The 19,775-nt window shown below is 41.2% G+C and overlaps 1 protein-coding gene across 1 annotated transcript in view; it reads left to right on the forward strand.

The window, feature by feature from the left end:
* The window catches only part of LOC109487365 (mannosyl-oligosaccharide 1,2-alpha-mannosidase IA-like), a 54,147-nt gene extending 34,372 nt beyond the window's left edge, over positions 1-19,775 (forward strand). The window contains exons 2-12 of the mRNA XM_019791341.1: positions 2,122-2,337; positions 14,370-14,450; positions 14,753-14,847; positions 15,018-15,141; positions 15,467-15,560; positions 16,069-16,184; positions 16,596-16,722; positions 17,153-17,245; positions 17,659-17,831; positions 18,488-18,943; positions 19,056-19,775. Of these exons, the coding sequence (XP_019646900.1) occupies positions 2,122-2,337; positions 14,370-14,450; positions 14,753-14,847; positions 15,018-15,141; positions 15,467-15,560; positions 16,069-16,184; positions 16,596-16,722; positions 17,153-17,245; positions 17,659-17,831; positions 18,488-18,736 (1,368 nt within the window). The 3' untranslated portion in view covers positions 18,737-18,943; positions 19,056-19,775. The remainder of the gene's footprint in view (positions 1-2,121; positions 2,338-14,369; positions 14,451-14,752; positions 14,848-15,017; positions 15,142-15,466; positions 15,561-16,068; positions 16,185-16,595; positions 16,723-17,152; positions 17,246-17,658; positions 17,832-18,487; positions 18,944-19,055) is intronic.

A 19,775-nucleotide genomic window follows, 5' to 3' on the forward strand; every position in this document is an offset into this window, starting at 1 on the left:
ATTGTTTCTTTAGAAGTTTTCATTGATTGAGCCCTGGTAAAGCTATATACCTGGGGATATAGAGTTGCAATTGTGATTTCAAACTCAGATTTAGGTCACTGTAACATCAGTCGTCTAGCCATATAGGCTTGACTGAAATTACCTCTCAGTAAAGTAAGTGAAAGGATATCTGTGTCATCAGATAAGTTTTAACATGTAAATGGCAGGTTGATGTGATAGTGAGGTTTATCTTTGGCCTCATCTGTGGAGCTTTCTGACAAGTTGACATGAAGATCAGTATATTTCTCATTAAAAGATGTTCAAGATGTTAATTTGCCTGAAAAAAAATTTGTTCAAGAAGCACTACTTCAATTAGAAATACTGTCAACTAACCCAGGGATTCTAGATCATATTTTAGGTAAATTTTTAATCATGACAAACTGTGAACATGTGATAATGTAACAATAACTTAGTAATTAGTAATCAACAACTTATTAAGTAATTATGTATGAGATTTTGTATTTCTCCCATACCAAGGTTCACCTTTGAAACAGCTACACATTAGTCCCTTGGCTGTATGTAGGCCTGAGCCAAAGAAATAAATATTTTATGAAATAAAAACACATTGAAATCCGTAGGATAGACATGTAGTTACTAGTTGTAAGCTATGGTTAACTGTCCAGGCGATTTTCCCTTGTTCATGAAGCCTGTATAATCTTACATTGCACATGTACTTCCCTTTCTAAGTTGACCCTATTCTAATCCCCGATGCTCCTACTCGTGAGGTTGTATATTATTGATGAGTATTAAGTAGTTTTCCGCTGACCCAAAGGCTGTTATGAGCTGAGTTATGTCCATCTTGATGTAACATGGCAGGTACAGAAGTGGCCCTGTACATGCTTACAGGACATTTCACACATTTACAGGCAATCTGCCAATGTATTGATCTGTTACTAATGCCTTACACAGTTTATCTAAACCATCAATAGTAGCTAATATCAGCTGCCCAGTAGGGCAACAGACTGGTACAAAATGTAGGTAGAATGGTTGGTAGAGACAGTATTCCCTTTGCAGTTGGAGGTCGTAGGTTCAAATTCCTATAATTTGATACCAAAAACTGTACATACCGTTGCTTTCTGTGCTTGCTAAGCACTCAGCACCTATTAGAAACAGTAGAACACACACCACAGTACTGTCCCAAACTACATGTATGGAGATGTGCACCAATCTCCAGAACAGTAAGGGCCACACATAAATTAGACTATATGGACAGCATCTGCTAGAGAGCCATATAATGATATATGATAAGAAAATGTGATTCAGATGCTTTATGATGATTTGCACTTTCTGAGGTTCAGAAATTGTGTTCACATCAATTAAATCCTAGCTCAAATGACTGATTTGTCTTCATTTTTGTTTAAATCCAGGGAGTTGTGATGTTGCTTTATTTGGTATTCATGTCAGACTTCTACACAGCAAATCTGTTGCATCAAATCATGGAATTAATCCTCAACTTTCGAGTGGAATATTTGGAATGTGCATATATGCAGTGGTTAATTGCTGCGTAGTTCAAGTTTGATGGTGCAATTTTCCAAAGTAATCAGGCTTCATCCACAAATGGCAACACTAAGTCGGCCTGCTCTCAACAAGCACTGACTGATTCCCAGAGTTGACAGTCTGCACATTTGATGAATAATCTTAATTCCCTTTCTGCGGAGCTTTATTCCTCGTGCCCTTTTGTACATGTATATCGTTATGTATATATGCATGTCAACTATCACAAGAAGAACAGCATCAATTTGTATTTTCTTGCTAATACTACAGTGAGACATATCCGAACTCCCCGAACTTAAGTTGAAGAGTCAGTCATGTAAGATTAACAGTTAGTAGAATATTCATCAGTCAGTGACTTGTTTTGAAAGGTACATGTAGAAACACATACCTCCAAATTTTTGCTGTCTACTGTACATCTTGATCACGGAGTGACCTAGTCTCGCGAGAACACAAGACTCTAAGGTTGAGACTTCGCAGTGCAGGTCTCCTGGCCTCCCCGCCGTACAGTTCAGACTTTTAAGTGTGTAAAACAAAGTGTGTAAGACTGCAAATAAAGCAATTCTTCTTTCTTGTTCCCTTCCCCTGCAGATGATGAAGTTTGCGTGGGACAACTACGTGCAATACGCCTGGGGTCAGAACGAGCTGAAGCCCATCTCCAGACGGGGTCACTCCGCCAGCATCTTCGGGAACTCTGCGATGGGTGCCACGATCGTGGATGGGCTGGACACGCTGTACGTCATGGGGCTCATGGATGAGTACAAGAAGGGCCGCGACTGGATCGCAACCAACCTCAAAATGGAGGCGGTGAGTCTAAGTCTCTTCTTCTTATGCTTGTTGTACAATGGTTTTGTTTCGTTGTGAGAAAGCAAGACATTGTGTTCGTACAGTATTTACAGTTACAATGCTTGAAGGGCTGGGACTGGATTGCAACCAACCTCAAAATGGAGGTGGTGTGACTCATAAGGACTCTTGTGTTCTTATGCATGTTGTTTTGATTCAATTTCAGAAAGAAAGACAGGATGTAGGAGTTTTCTTTATCACAGCCAATTCTCTCACCTAAAGTGTTGACGTTTCAGTGCTGTCTATCAGACACCTTCCTCAGAGCTTCTGACTGGAGTTCTGCTTCTTGCTGCTATATATAGCTGATGTAGGTGGCACTTTAGGTGACAGAATTGGTTTGTGTAAAAGAAAACTTCTGTATCCTACAAACGAATGAATGAAACCAATGTGATGAGACTAGTTTTGGCAGAAAGAAGGACAAGAGTGGTAGTTCTGCCTTTATTTGATCTTGAGGAACACATTTAGCTTAACAGCTGCATTCCATGCAGGTCAAGGGGTCAAACAATTTGGAATATACAGAAATCATGGCAGCACAATTACAATGCATGACAATTGGAAACAGAAACCAAACCCAGCTGTAATTTCCTCATTATAGAGCTTGCATTTCTGTATGTCATAGCATCTTTACTCCCTTCATAACCCAGATTCAGTACCATGGACAGAAACACTGGTGGCGCTGTCCGAGTACTGAAACTTTTACTGCTGTTGCTGTTGTCATATATCCTGATTATGACCTATTGGCAATTATAGCAAGTACTGAAAGCAGCCAGCAGTTAATCTATTTATACTACGCTCCTTTCCATAAGTTACAAGAGAAGTGTGGATGTTTTAATACTGATATTTATGTGTTTTCATTACTTTTACATGTGCTGAAGAATATGTATATATACAGTTAATGACAGCCCTTTCACTTACTGAGAGTTAAGATGGTTGAGTTATGGTTTAGTCCTGCCGTGTTTTAGCTGCTGGTCAATACCAGAGCCACAAATTGCTGGTGATGTGTGACTCCTGCCAGGTTTTAAACACTTTCCCATCAACTGTGCTGACAATTACCGTACAGCACGGCTCTGTGTGGGTGTGAGTCAGCATTTAGCGACAACAGATTCAAACGGCTGTGAGAAATGTTCAACAGAATTATGCTTTTCGACAGGTTATTTAACTTTTTTTAAGGAATAAAAATAGTGCCATGGCCAGATTTTGATGTGGTCATGCTATTCTTTTTCGTCTCAGACATTTTCTAGGAAAACATGATAGAATTCAGGGAACAGTTAGTACCAGTACCAAGTGAAGAGGATTTAGGTAGAAACTCCTTGCTGGTAATTCATATTTGCACTAGTAACTTTCAAGAATACTAAACAAACATAACCTTACGAATGCAAGACACATAGTACATGACATGATGTACATGAGTCCAAAAACTCAACTAAAAAAACTGTTGATATTTTCTGCTTTTAGTCAAAACTACAGTACTACTAGCTTCATCTGTCATTCTGTTTCATCTCCCTGGCTAATATACATTGGGCAGTTGAAAAACAGAGATGTTGGGGCTGCCCTTGCCTGAGGCTGAAGTATAGGAAACGAGAATTGACTGGTAATGATTTTTACATCCACTACATGAAAGACGACAGCAGGTGGCGATGTCACAGAACTAAGACCAGAGCTGGGTGACTAATGATCAGCGTTTTCAGTGCCTGATTGGTTAGAGGACAGGGAATTTAAAAGGCACTGAAAGTGTCATTGATCGTTATCTTCTTGTGGGATCAGGAATTAAGAATCAAGTATGTCCTAAGGCTGTAGAATGTAGCTCAAGTTTTTTTCCTGTGATGATTTTTTGTCCGTTACAAACTTGCCATGTCATTGGAACACCTTATGTTTGAGTAATGACCATGGAGCTCAGAAGTAGCCTGGACAAAAGGCCACCTCTTGGGAAGACAACAAAAGACAGACCATCTCTATAGAAAAGTGGGCTTTGAAGCATTGAAATCTGCATTGATCAGTGTCTTATAGAGGGGCATTTATGAGTTATGCTGGCATTGAACTTGCTAAAGGTTGACCGGTGTTCAGCATGCACGGCGCCTGGTTGGTTATCTGTACAGGACATCTCCTGAAGACATCAGTTTCCAGATTGACCTCTGTTGGCGGCAATATCCATGAGTTTGCATCTAAATGGAACCCAATGGATTATTAGCCCTTCAATCAATGACACATACTAGTGGGACTAGTGGGTCATTTAGGCTAGAAATTGGTGTAAGTGATGAAATCTGAAAAGACCATCGTCAACATTCCTCAATCAATGCACAGAGCTCAGTCCTCACAAGCAGGCCAATTCTGATCAGAATAAACTGTTTTAGATTCTTAACACACAACCAACAATTAACATGCACTGGTGATGTTGTTAAGGATTGGAAGGACTGTAAGGGATGAATTGTAAAACAGTCATCACTCTTATCATCAGTGTTCGGAGATTGATCCTGAAGACGATTATCTACGTGGCCACTCAATCAGAGGAAAGTCACGCACTGTTTCACATTCACTCAATACTATTTGTTACATAGTAAGTAATGTGTGCATGTAGGAGCCTGTTATCCTTGCTTGATTGGAAGGAGTCAGTGAGGAAAAATTTCTCTCCAAAAATAGACCATGTTTTAGATTGTCTCAAGTTGCAGTCAATAACATGATACATGTATATGCATGTACATGATCTGTCATCCATGATTTGAAAAAGAATGAGGAAAAATTCTTAGAAATATCACAAGGTCCTTTTTCTTGATCAACAGTCTGAGCTTGATCCAGAGCCAGGATATGTATTGACATTTCCCCCCAATCAGAATATAGGCGTGCCCTGCCTTTTGATTCCCTCCATATTACCGGCAATCAATGACGTGCACAAGTAGGACCCTGTCATCAATAATAGGACACAGAATAGGGAACAGACCGTCCTGCTTTTGATCAACGTTGGGAGATTCATTCTTCAGACAAATTTGGCTGATAAGCAGGTAGGGCTCTCTTTGTGGAAGATAAGAGTGATGCATCAATGTCATGATCGTAGACCGGAACCTCCTTGTATAAGATTCCCAAGGTATGATTTTTTGATAACCTATATGTTCGGCTCTGATTCACAACTGTGTGGGAAATGGACTTTATATATAATATAAGCCATTGGAATTAGAATTGACTGGAAAAAACTTACAGTAGCCTGTTTCTAGCAGCTGACAGAAGAATAAGAACTTCTTAATTGTCTTCACTTATTTGCATATCAATCAATAGTTTGTGCTTATAAACCTGCATTTCTCTTCTGGTCTCTCAGTCACTGACGAAAGCTAGTTGATACTAGCTGAGATGTCTGACCGTTTCCAACATCATATCCAGTTGCTTGAGTGACTGCTTTTGATGCATTATATAAAGTTAAGAAACTTTATATAATGCATCAAAAGCTGGTACATTGTAGAATCAGCCTTTAGCATAACATACCAGTGGTCACAGGGCAGTGTCTGGTTATATAACATCAAACAACTTCTCACATCCAACCTTCAAAGTTTGTTCAGACTTTAATTAAGAGCGAGAGCTCTAGACTAGACTGGTGTATTTGCATCTCCACCCTGACAGAACATTCCCTGGCACTCCCTGTCGTAGATTCTCTCCATACTTAAAGTGCCGCTAACTCCAGCACTTTCCCGAAGAAGCATTTCTGTCAGACTGATGTCACGGATCAGTGCGTGTATATCAGCACGGCCAAACAGAAATTCATGCGGCTTTATCGTCTTTAAGATCTGTCACTTGCTGTGAAAGCAATTTCAGCGATGGGACGGCAAGGCTTTCAAGAAGATTGGAAAGTTGAAAGGCCGTGCAAATAAAGCGGGGCAAAATCAGGCTTGCCTTACCTTCCATTTTCTTCCAGTCTGAAAGGATTTTCTTTATTCCCTGCAAGGCTTTCTTGTCAAAAATAGATGTAGTGAGCATATATTCCACAATCTGAGTTCTACTTCTTGTTTGCACCTGAGTTTAAAACAGCTACATGCACATGCCTATCATGAATACAGATAGCTGTGCCTTGTATTGGAAGTACTGTACATGTACTTGTAGTATTATACTATGTAGCTGTAAAAGAAGAAATTGAATTGAAATGCTTTATTGTGGAACAAGGCTACTGTTCAAGATTAGTTTGAAATGCATTACTTTAGCGAAGCAATTTTCTGTTGCCAAAAAAAGATCTGGAGTTTTCACTACTTGCACAGTTAACTTGTGGCTAGATGAAAGGGAACAATTTCAAAGTATGGCAGTATAACGAAGGTTTAGGCTGATCATGATGTAATTTTGGTATCTAAGTTTGGTCAGGAGACTTTATTACCATAGTTATTATGGTGCACAATTGATTGAATAAACTGTTTTTGTCATATGTTGCCAAGTTAACAACCTGTGTCCATAATCAGGTTGCTCAGTGTGATATTCGTCAGCAGATTGCTACTCTAATTAAGGATTTTTAACAAAAAATTACATTTTTCTCTCACCAATGGACACAGATATACATGGACTGACTAAATAATGCATACTTATAAAGCAGACTGTCCACTGGTCAGTACTTCATGATGCCCTGGACAGTAAGAGATTGTGTTATACAGGCACACAGATTCAATGGTTTCAAATTTGCTTAGTGGTGCATGTACTTTATAACATAGTGCAGATTTAAATCTTGGCACCTTTAGTAGCTTTACTATCCCCACAGCGATCCTGATTGCCCAAACTCATGATCTTGCTAAGATACAGAAATGGACCATCTATATTACAATCTGGCACTGTGACAAGAAACAGAACAATCTAGTTGCACACTGGAGAGCTAGCCAAGTCACTGCTTCAATCACACACAGTCTTTAGACAACTCTTACAGACTCCTGAGTACTGTCAGTAGCCTCTCAAATTGCAGCAGTGAGTTAACCATGCTTTAAACACAAATGTCATATACATCCCTTGCACACTGTAGAGCTAGGGAAGTCACTTCTGCAATCACACACAGTCTTTAGACAACTCTTACGGACTCCTGAGTACTGTCAGTAGCTTCTCAAATCACAGCAGTGAGTTAACCAAGCTTTAAACACAAATGTCATATACATCCCTTGCACACTGTAGAGCTAGGGAAGTCACTTCTGCAATCACACACAGTCTTTAGACAACTCGTACGGACTCCAGAGTACTGTCAGTAGCTTCTCAAATTGCAGCAGTGAGTTAACATGCTTAAAGTTTAAACACATGTACATCCCTTGCACACTGTACAGCTAGGGAAGTCACTTCTGCCATTACATCCAGTTTCAGACTCCCCATACCACTCTTATGGACTCAATACTCCTGACTACTGTCGGTAGCTTCTCAAATTGCAGCAGTGAGTTAACCATGCTTTAAACACAAATGTCATATACATCCCTTGCACACTGTAGAGCTAGGGAAGTCACTTCTGCAATCACACAGTCTCCAGACAACTCTTAATGACTCAGTACTCCTGAGTACTGTCAGTAGCCTCTCAAATTGCAGCAGTGTGTTAACCATGCCTTAGTTTAAACACATGTACATCCCTCGCACACTGTAGAGCTAGGGAAATCACTTCTTCAATCACATACAGTCTTGAACTCTCCATACTACTCAGGGTCTTATGGACTCAGTACTCCTGAGTACTGTCAGTAGCCTCTCAAATTACAGCAGGGAGTTAACCATGCTTTAAACACAAATGTTATATACATCCCTTGCACACTGTAGAGCACTTCTGCAATCACACACAGTCTCCAGACAACTCTTAATGACTCAGTATTCCTGAGTACTGTCAGTAGCCTCTCAAATTGCAGCAGAGAGTTAACCAAGCTTTAAACACCACCATACCGGCACTTCACACATCATGTCACCATAGATAGCTACCCGAGGTCTGATCTTGTTCCACTCGTCTCTTCTCGTTACAAACAGAACTGTTCAACCCACCATCAGGTCCACACACCTGTCAACACCAGTCATTTTAACTTAGTCAAGTCATTTTTCAAACTTCCTGGAACATGTTACCACTCACCAACTTTTAAGCTATAGGTTACATGTCATTTAAAAGCATGACTGTGCCTCATTGAGTACCATTACTGATGTCATTTCTTATACCCGGTATATCATGTACATGTATTAAAGAGATATTGGGGGAATTAGAGTTCGCATATTGTAATACTGTGACTGTTATGGTATTTTGATTAGTCCCGAACACGGACGATTAAAAGATTTAATTTACTATGTGTGTAATAACAGGACCGGTGTGCTGTAATTAGAGTGAGTTGTGCATACAGTACAGTAACTGTGATAACAATGCAAGGTTGTGAGTGTGACAATCGTGGGAACAATATTCATGTAACGTTCGGCAGACAACTAAACATCCTGCGTCACATTGTTCAACAGGATAATCAATATAAATGGCCCCATGCTCAGTGATCCACAGCCATATGCCAGGGTTAACTCCCTGTCCATTCTGTGGGGATGTCAGCTGCCTAAAGGGCTGGGCTGTTTAACTAGCCTCTGACACTATTCACCAGGAAGAGGAGTGTTTTTGTCACGTTTTGCGTCAGAGCAAAATCTCCATTGCCACATCGTTCAGCAGTGTTGTCGATATCAATACACCCCTGCTCCGTGAGCCGTGACTATATGCCACAGCTGATACTCTGGTCGTTCTGTACTACTTGTGGATGTCTATATCAGTATATGGCAGGAGCTGAGCTCTTAAACCAACTACCCACCATTCAGGTGTAGGAAGAACACTGTTCCCACAGGCTTCATTTCCTTTTCCATTACAAAAATGTGATCCATAGCTATATGTGAATATCCCAACAAGTTTAAAAGTTACAAGGACTGTAACTCTGTGTGATAGTACCAAATCCCTCGTCACTTTGCTCTCTGCTCGGGTTAAGATATGAGAGTTGTACTGGGGCCGCGAAAGGCCATTAGCGCCCAAACAGAGGCAAAATGACTGGGTCGTTGCGCGGGGATTTTTTTTTTTTAAACTTGACATGCGTCTCCCCTACCGATTCCCCGGGATGCGCAATGGTTCGGTCCCCTTTATCCTACCCGCGACCACAGAGTGACACCAGATGGGGGGTGCGTGCTATCTTACCCTCCCTGCGCGCAAAGCAACTCGGGATAGTACCAAATCCCTCGTCACTTTGCTCTCTGCTCGGGTTAAGATATGAGAGTTGTACTGGGGCCTTCTTTCCTCTTATACCTGCCCCCACATTACTCGTATCCTCTCCTCAAGTCCTTCTCTGCTCTAACACCCAATACTCACATTTTTCTCCTCCAATACTCACCCTTTCCTTTACTCTGCCACTCCATTTCTCACCATCGCTTACCTTACCCCCGTGCATAGAGAATCCCCCCTTAGCACCGTCTTCCCATGTAACCTGCGTCCACCAAATAAATGCAGTCCATATCAACCTTCAGAAATCTCCTGTTTTAATCGTTTCCGTCAAATACATCCAGTAATGTATCATCGTATCCCTTGGTTTTCCTCACCTCTCGCTAGTCAAAATCGTACATTAAGTGTCATTGTACCCCTTGGTTTTTTCTTATCTCTCGTCCTTCACTCCTCTTCAGAACACCGGCTTGAAATCCCTGCTGTTATTGCGCTGCGTTCACAGCCTGTCCCCCTGGCTCTCCTTCTCGGGTCTCCTGGCCACTTGATCCCGTAGGATCCCTCGTGGCATACTTTCTTCAGTTGCATACTAGTACTTCTCAGGCCGGTTCTCGACTGAGGGTAGCTGTGATCTATTCAAGTGTCAACCTGAGTTGAAGAACGACCGCTCGGGGACGGGTGCGACCAACGCACCCGCTGTGAAAGGTCGTTACGAAGTTGCTGAGTCAACTCGACTGACGCCAGCGGTGAAAGGGTGTTCTGGCCCTAATTATTTGGTTGGTGGGAACCATTCCCGACCACCATGTGTGGCACCAGATCAGGGACAGAAAGCTGCTGAAAGGGCTTTTATGAAAGAAATTTGTGTCTCCTTTTTGTTTGTTTGTTTTTTTTTTGTTTTTTTTTCGTTAACAGATAACGAAAAAACGCCAAAAGATACTGCACCCCCATTCAACCGTACTCAGAAGTCGGCACAAGTTAAACGAGAGGTGAGGAAAAACAAAATTTGGAGTATAGCAAAATTTTTTAGTGAAAATCGGATCAGAAGATGTGAGGTTCCCGCGAGACAACATAATGTTTCAAGTTTGTTTGCTGAAACCTGGGATTGTTCTACACAAGTTGCAAACATTGTGCCGCCTGTGTTGGCTGACATACACGTGTGAAGGGAATATTCATTTTATCGCAGGAAACATGGGCCCACACAGGGGTTGCTTCCGCGATTCACACAGAGGTGACCACTCTATATTGGGACAAAAGACAGAAAGGCTCCGTCTACTTCTTGGGGGGTGGCATCTACCCACGCTCTCCCAAATCCGATAAACATAGTTTTATGTCCGGGGAGCATCTAAACTTGCTCTTACCCGCTGGATTTTCAAAATCAATGTTTTCCAACCGTCCGGGGACTTGTTCTTCTCTGCCGGATTTCCACAATCAAATCAAAGCGTTTCGAACAGTCCGGCGAGCGTCTCAACTTGCTCTCACCCGTCAGATTTTTTAAAATCAAAGTTTCTAACGTAGTCCGGGGAGCATCTGAACGTACTCTTATCCGTTGGATTAAAAAATCCACATTTTTCCAAAAACAGTTCGGGGATCATCTCAACTTGCTCTTACTCGTCGCATATTTTCAAAATCAAAGTTTCTAAAAACAGTCCGGGGAGCATCTTCACTTGCTCTTACCCGTTAATTCAAAAATACAACATTTTTCCAAAACAGTCCGGGGATCATCTCAACTTGCTCTTACCCGTCAGATTTTCAAAACCAAAGTTTCTAAAAACAGTCCGGGGAGCATCTCAACTTGCTCTTACCCGTCAGATTTTCAAAATCAAAGTTTCTAAAGACAGTCCGGGGAGCATCTTAACAGTCGAACAATCGTTCTCACTAATTTTACCTGGGGCCAAACAAAAAACTTGGCTGCGGCTGTGTCGCCCTGCCCGTAGGTTGGTGACCGCTTGTGCGGCCGTCTTTCCGGGAAATATTATGTGCCGGGTGCTGGTGAACTGCTCTTTGGGGTCCCGGCCCGTCAGTCCGAGGATGAAAATCTGCGTCGCTAGCTCATCTCGGTTCATCTCCTGGGTTTGAAACTTGCCGGCTGCTCCAGCAGCTCTGCGTCGCCCTGGCCGATCTAAATTTCTAACAAAATGGCTCCAACCAGGGTAAAATCCCCGCGCAACACGGGAACGCCATGGCGTACGTCCGTGGCGTCCGGGCTGCGACCACAGAGTGACACCAGATGGGGGGTGCGTGCTATCTTACCCTCCCTGCGCGCAAAGCAACTCGGGATAGTGGGGAAGTTGGGTGAAGTAGGGTCACTCACCACTATACATGTACAGGGCTCGAAATTCATTTTTGGGAATAGGTGCACTGGTGCACCCAACCTAAAAAATTTGTTTTGGGTGCACCAGTGCAGTTTGGGTCCATATAAGATAAAATAGGTAGAATGTCAGCAAAAACTAATTATGTTTCATTTCTGAAGGAAAGTACTATATAATAACAATGATTTTATAATTTTTCTGACACTTGGATATTAAGAATATGCTGTACATACTACTATACATTTAACATCGTTACATACCTATAGACCTGTGCATCCACAGAAAAAAATTGGGTGCACAGCTCCAAATCTGGATGCACTTGAAGGTCACAGTATTATAATGCACCCAGTATTTCAAGCCCTGATACAACTTACAAGGCACATTCCATTTGCCCTTGAAGCCAGTTAGCAAGAGTGTAAAACTTCTCCCTGGTCATTGACCCTGCCCTGAGTGGCATTGGAAATGAGGGTTATTTGTCGACCATAAAGCCTTTGATGTTATGGGATAACCTGACCCTTGTACACTGTAGTCATTACAGAGTCAGATCCTGATGTGAGTGTGTGATGCAGATCATAACAAAAAGGACATGCACTATTTACAGTGGGGCATAGTTACAATACGTAATGTTGACTGCAGAAAGTCTGTAATAACATTCTGCCCTAAGGCCACACCAATTTAATTTCTTGGTTAACGGATTTGCCGCTTCATTTTTTTCTGATTTGCAAATAAAAATAAAAATGCAGAATCAACTGCAAAATGCTCATATTTTGCCATGAACAGTTGAAAACAGTCCTTTTCATCCTAGTTGTTACAGTTATTCCATCTTTCAATGCAATGGTATCATTAAAAGTTCAAAATTCATTGTTTAAATTTTGAACCAGCCTGGTGTGTTGACTTCATGGCTCCTATCGTACCATTTGGGCCATAATACGATGCCTAGGCCTGTTTTTATTTTTCATTTTTTTTGCCTGCCCGCTCCATTATTTTTCTAGAAAAATCCGTTAACCAAGAAATTATATTGGTGTGGCCTAAGGACTGCAACCCTTTTCTAAAGTGTGAGCAACAAAAGCTATCATTCGACCTCTCGACCCCTAGGTCCACAAGCAGGGTCACTAACCACTGAGCCACAATCACCGCCCCTCAAGAGACCAGACTGTAAAACTAACTTGTGGCTGTTGAACCCTGATCGGCATTGGAGATGTGTTAGGCCTTTGGAGCGTGCAGGGTGTGATGTTATCAGTTGTCCTGACCCGTGTGTATTCACAATCAACACAATCCCTGCAGAATCAGAGCTAGACGCTGTGAGAATCTCAATATCATTATAATGAGACCTTTCTTAACCCAACCCTATCCGTGCATAGTGTTGAGCTTATTAAGGAGGAAGCTTTTGGCTCAATCTGTACTCAAGCATGGATTGTCATCAGCCCTTCTTATCAACCAAAAATTATATATATCTAGGCCACCAATTTGTTGTTGTAATCTTAGTGTGATCTCAGTAGGCCTGAATGACCAGAATGAAATTTGCAAAATTAAGAAAAAGGATTTCATTTTTTTCAATCTCCATATACATTGTAGATTAATTATTAGACTCATAATTTAGAGACAATTTTGTTGAAACAATGATATGAAGAAAGTTGAAGCTATAGACCTAGTCTATCCAGTACAGTCCTACACTTTGAACACATCTATGTCAATCTATGTGCTAATGCAAACAATCCATCATTCTATGTTCAGAACAGATAGTCTATCAACTCCCCTTCAAACCCAATTAGAATAGATTAGTAACACTAACAAGGGACACATGTATGTATGGTTAATATGAGGAGCATCTCTTGGGGTTCTGTATCCATGTGATTTGTCTGCAGTTTTATAATCTGTCGGGTCTGCCTTATTGGAAAGTAAACACACATTCAATTTAGTGTAACAGTTGTTGTTTCTGTCAGATTCTAAATGATGTTCCTGTCACTTATTTTTGCAAACTTTAACTTTTTAAGATACATGTATAAGCCAGTAGAGTGCTTTCTGTCCTGTAGATACTTAAGAACAAGAATGGAGCAATGCATTTTTATCAGGGAGGTTGAAATAGAAGATAGATTTCATGTTGAGAATTTTTTTCCATTGACAGATATACAACTACAGATCACCAGAATGTCAATAATGGCATTTGACCAAATCAACCAATCAATATCTGTCCAACTGTGCCAAATACAAAGCTGGTCTGTGGCCTCAAAAATAGAATCAGTAAATACAGGCTTAATCACACAAAATGGGTCAAACTGATCTCATCAGAATGATGATCAGCAATCTGGTTACTAGTATTGTAAAAATTGCTAACTGTACATAATCACAATGTTTGCCTTCCCTGTCACAAACTTAGCTTAACTGTTCATTGAGTTCATTTATTGCAGCTAAACTGGTTTGAAAGCACCTTCATTCCCTTGTTTATATTCTAGCAGAGACAGATATATGTACATATACAATCCTGTCCCTGTGCTGTAAAAGTGATATTAATTTTAGTAACCTACTTACTCCTTTCTCCACAGACTGCAGACATCTCAGTATTTGAGGTGACCATCCGCTTCCTGGGGGGTCTGCTGGCTGCTTTTGCCATGACCGGAGACCAGGTAAGACTTTAAATATAAAATACAGATGCAGAACTTGCCTGTAACAACAGCTGAGAGAACTTAAATGAAATATGTAATTACAAGATACTGTAAATTCATTCATTTTTGAGGGAACTTGATTTTACAGTAACTCTTGTAAAAGGGGAAAGGAGGTTTTCACTGTGTGTTAAGTTCTGTAGTGTATAAATGGTGAAAATAAAACCACAGCAAACACTTTGAGTTATACTGTACTGTGCATGTGCACACATGTATGATCATGGAGAAGAGAAAGTGCCTTGACTGTTTCTACTGTTTCCCTACAGATGTTTAAAGACAAGGCTGTGTTGATCGCCGACAAGCTGCTGCCTGCCTTCAACACTCCTACAGGCATTCCCTGGGCACTCATCAATACCAAGAGGTGAGAAATCAGTCTGTTTCACTGTGAGTGTGTGTTTGTGTGTGGGGGGGTCAGTGTGTGCGTTTGAATGTGCATTGAATGTAAGATAGAGTGCATGCGTGTATTTGTGTATGTGTGCATGTATTTAAGGCAAGATAAAAGCATTGATACCTTTTTTTCCTTATGTACAGGGGAAATGGTCGTAACTGGGGCTGGGCATCTGGTGGTTCCTCACTCCTAGCAGAGTACGGCACGTTACACCTGGAGTTTGCCTACCTGACTGAGCTGACTGGGAACTCTGTATACCTGGACAAGGTAAGTTCTACAGTCTACCCTTTAGACTAATCTCTATCAGAATCTAATAGATTACCAAATTACCAATAGAATAGCTCTGGACATTGGCCAAAAAGACTGAATAATGTTCCAGGAGAGTTAGCCACCATGGGTTACAAATTGTACTTCCTAGGTCTGCTAACCCTTTGGCACACTATTCAGTCTAATTGGCCATTTGTAGTGCTATTTTATCAGGAAGGAATTGGAGTTTGGTAGAGACCACTTCTAGAGATGGATATCAACTATTGGAGCTTGCAAGAATTGGGTTGTTCTCACTGAGTGACTTTTGATATTTCTGTCTGTCCAGGTAAAAAGAGTGCGTGAGGTGATCTCGGAGTTAGACAAGCCAGACGGACTCTACCCCATCTACATCAACCCCAAGACTGGCAAGTGGGGACAAAGTAAGGCAAAAACTCGCTTTTTAGATGGCACGGTTGAGATAGAATAGAAGTTGTTTTTGAAATGTCTTGAAATTTGTTGACTGTAACGTTTTGTGTTATTCATAATCCGTATGTGTGTACAAGAAAAGTTATACATCTTTAGAAGTTGAAATGTGTAACATCTGTGTAACATCATATCACCAGGGTGCTTAAAGATATTTTTACTGCAACATACTTTTGGTATGCACTCCTTCACACATCAAATGTACATACCTAGGGTATGTTGCAGTAAAAATATCTATTTCTCAAGGTGGCGATATTATGGACCCTGGTGATATTATAGACACAGATGTTACATACATGTGCATTTATACATTAAAGCTTATACATATAAACCTTCATTCCTCTGATATGCAATGTCATGTAATCCTGTTGGTGTGAATGTTATGGGTTACATGTCTCTTAAATGTATAAGTCCAATGTTGAACAGACCTGAAGTGTACATGTATGTTATCCTTTCTGTATTCAGACCACGCGTCCCTGGGAGCGATGGGAGACAGTTTCTATGAGTACCTCCTGAAGTCCTGGATCATGTCCGGGAAAGTGGACAACAATGCTCGCAGGATGTACGACCAGGCCATGACGGTGAGTTAGCTCTCTTCCTCTCGTGAGATTTACTTTTCCTTTGAATTGTTATATCAAGTAGTACTGAGGAAAGTCCTTGTCTCATTGGCTTTTGTGTTAAAGAGTTATGTTCTGTAGACAATGAAAGAACAAACCTCAGATGTTGAAATACGACACTGTAACAGTAATTTGTCCTCTCTTTTTGTTGTGTTTGCTTTGGTGCAAATTTACCAACAGAAAGTCAGCACAATCAAACTATGTGGCCGTAATACTTGCACATAACCCATGAAAGCTGTATGGTATTTGCTCAATGATCCAAAGTTGCATTTGAAGACAAATTTTTCTTAAAAAAAACACCCATACAAGTAAGGATACAACATAGCAACATGTTTTGCTGATTTGTTGTTTTTTTACTTGTTTTGTTTGTTGCAGGCTATTGACAAGATGATGGTTCAGAAGTCTGCCTCAGGCCTGACGTACGTGGGAGACTACAAGAACAAGCGGGTGGAGAAGAAAATGGACCATCTATCCTGCTTCTCTGGCGGGATGTTCATGCTAGGTACAGAGGCTGTTTTGTAGTTCTAACATACATGAATGCATAGTCAAGGATCCGTCAGAAGGATGACGGCTGAGACTCACAGTTAACCGGTTTCGACTCTTATTGCAAAGTCTTCATCAGAAAATACATTATAAAACAAGTATAGGGGAGCCTCAAGAACAACCAGTTTGTTGGTCGTAGTAATGGTGAACTGGAAGAACAATGCTAAAAGTAAGCAGGAAGTTTTTGACTTCAAGGTGGTGTAGAATTTGTAGAATTTCAGTGAAGGAGTCAAATTCAGCTTTCCGCACATCTCTAGGTTTACGTCTTGTCCTCTTGCTAAAATTTGATTTTAAAATGAAGGACAGCCAAGGAAACAAGTCAGTGTGGCCTAAATGGCACTGGTCTGTTCTGCATGTTTCTGATTGGTCCGACTGTCTGGTTTCTTCAGGTGTAGAAGGAGCGCCTGAAGAGCTGAAGGACAGGTACAAGGAGCTGGGCACGGAGATCACCCACACCTGTCACGAGTCTTACATTAGATCAGGTCAGTAGAACCTACCTACCTTGTCCCTTGTCGGTAGAAAGGACAAAAAAGGCTCCTCTGGTTTGGGGGGGGGGACATTTAAGAAGCATTCCTTTCTCATTAAGTAATAAGTAGTGATATTGTTATATTAAAGTGTTCTTCTGAGCAAGGAGCTTATAGGCACTATAGGCTCCTTGTTCCGAGTAAGCCACCAGGCTTTGAGGAAAACATTTAAGACAGTGTCAATTGTTTTCTTAAGTTGTGTATCTTGCATTTTCTTAAAGTATTGTAATGTGTCATCCTGCAGCCACCAGACTTGGCCCTGAGGCCTTCAGATTTTATAAGAAGATCTTGGGTTTTTTTATGAACAGTTTTCTGGAGTTTTTTTCCATGTGTGTGTGTTTTATTTGAATGTTTCTTGTGTCCTACTCCAGCCACCAAGCTTGGTCCCGAGGCGTTCAGGTTTGAGGGGAATGTTGAGGCGATGTCCATCCGGCAGAACGAGAAGTACTACATCCTCAGGCCGGAGGTCATCGAGTCGTACTTCTACATGTGGAGATTTACCAAGGACCCCAAGTACCGGGACTGGGGCTGGGACGCAGCACAGGTACAGTCTGAAAATATTAACTGGAAATCTAACTCTAACACTAACAATTCTAGAAGCACTAACACCTCTTCTGGCACTAACTCTATGTGTGGAGATTTACCAAGGATCCCAAGTACCGAGACTGGGGCTGGGACGCAGCACAGGTACAGTCTAAAAATATTCTAAATTTTAACAGTAAATGTTACAGTAACACCCACTCTGACACTAACACTACATGTACGTGTGTGTTGAGAGGGCCCCAAGAACCGGTATTGGGGCTGGGACGCAGCACAGGTACAACCTGAACATGTTAACTACAAATCTAACACTCAGAGGTGGTATTAACAGTAACACTAGCACCTTTTCTGGCAATAACACTATGTGTGGAGACCAAGGACCCCAAGTCCATGCCCCAGCATCCCAGCCTGAAAATACAGATACATATGTATTTAAAAGTCTCACCAGTTGGCACTTGTGTGGCTGGGGAGCCGGGTTATTACTTCGATAAACAGTATGGAAATTAACTGCAAGAATTCAGAACAAAAGGTACCATATGTTAACTGTTTCACTGCATAGCAACTGGAGGATAAACATTATCAAACACTCCTTTAACTGGTGTCAGAAATGAGCTCCAGAAAGTTTCCATGCAATAATTTTTTTATTTTCTCTCTCTACAGGCCTTAGAGAAGTACTGTAGAACACCCGGCGGCTTCACAGGCATCCGAGACGTCTACAACGCCAACCCCGCCCAAGACGACGTTCAACAGAGCTTCTTCCTAGCAGAGACTCTTAAATATCTTTACCTCCTTTTCTCAGAGGATACTCTACTACCTTTAGACTTCTGGGTCTTTAACACAGAGGCCCACCCCCTCCCTATAAAGACTTCAATAGGTGCCAAAGACAGTCATGCCAACGATAGAAGGTAGTATGCTGCAGAGAGGCTGCTGGAATGATCCATTCCAAACGGGGGTGGGAAGGGGGTAGGTGTAGGGATAAACTAAAATTGCAATTTCGAATTTTTATGAAGATGATGATGGTTGATACTTGCAATTGTAGATGTTGCCAATTTGTATATTGTAAAAAGGAATCATGGAATTTATATGTTTGTTTTTTGTGTGTGTGATTGAGTAGAGGTAGCCTGGGTACCATCCTGGTTAGTTTACGTCCGCTCCTACAGTCGCTACCACCAAGCGACTGTAGGAGCGGACGTAAACTAACCAGGATGGTACCCAGGCTAGAGTAGAGGTGGGAGGAGAGGTACATTGGATTGATGTAAAACTGGCCACTTTACATGTAGATTTGGAAAGTCCTTTTCCAAACTGCTCCAGGGTACCATATTGGATGCCCTGCAGTACAACTTGATGTACAGTCAAGCTTTACTTCGGCATTTCAAAAGCATACTCACCTTAACATCATGTCATCTTTACTTCTATCATAGCAGAGACAGTTTTGATGATGTTGAATTTGAAAAAAAAATATTCTGAAAAAATTCCTGTCTTTTCTTGATTTAATGTGACCAGTGCTAGGCCCTGTCCACTGATTTTTTTTAAACAATAATTATTGCCTATTTTAATGCTCTTTTTAGATTTGCAATTGGTGGCATAATTATCAGCAATACTTGGTGTGTGCATTTTTCCACCTGGCTTACTTTGCTTCCACCAGTGATGATGTAATTTGACAATCATGTTTGCTGGTCTATCTGTGCCCAGCTGTAGTACTGATGTACCTACATTAGAACAGTGTTTTTGTCATCAGCAGTTAAAATTGTGAAACTATTTTCCAACTCAATCATTAGACTCACAAAATCAGTTCCTCCTGAAGGAGACCAGACGACTTGGTGGTAAGAAACTTGGCATTAAATATTTAAAATCCAATCTGTGTGTTCCCTACCCTAATGACAATGGAAAATGGTTGTGAGGGGGTCCAGTGGTTGTGTTGATTGGCCAGGAAAACCTTACGTTTGCA

The sequence above is a fragment of the Branchiostoma belcheri genome, unplaced genomic scaffold (assembly GCF_001625305.1).
Source record: "Branchiostoma belcheri isolate BF01 breed outbred unplaced genomic scaffold, Haploidv18h27 scaffold88, whole genome shotgun sequence".
Taxonomy (NCBI): domain Eukaryota; kingdom Metazoa; phylum Chordata; class Leptocardii; order Amphioxiformes; family Branchiostomatidae; genus Branchiostoma; species Branchiostoma belcheri.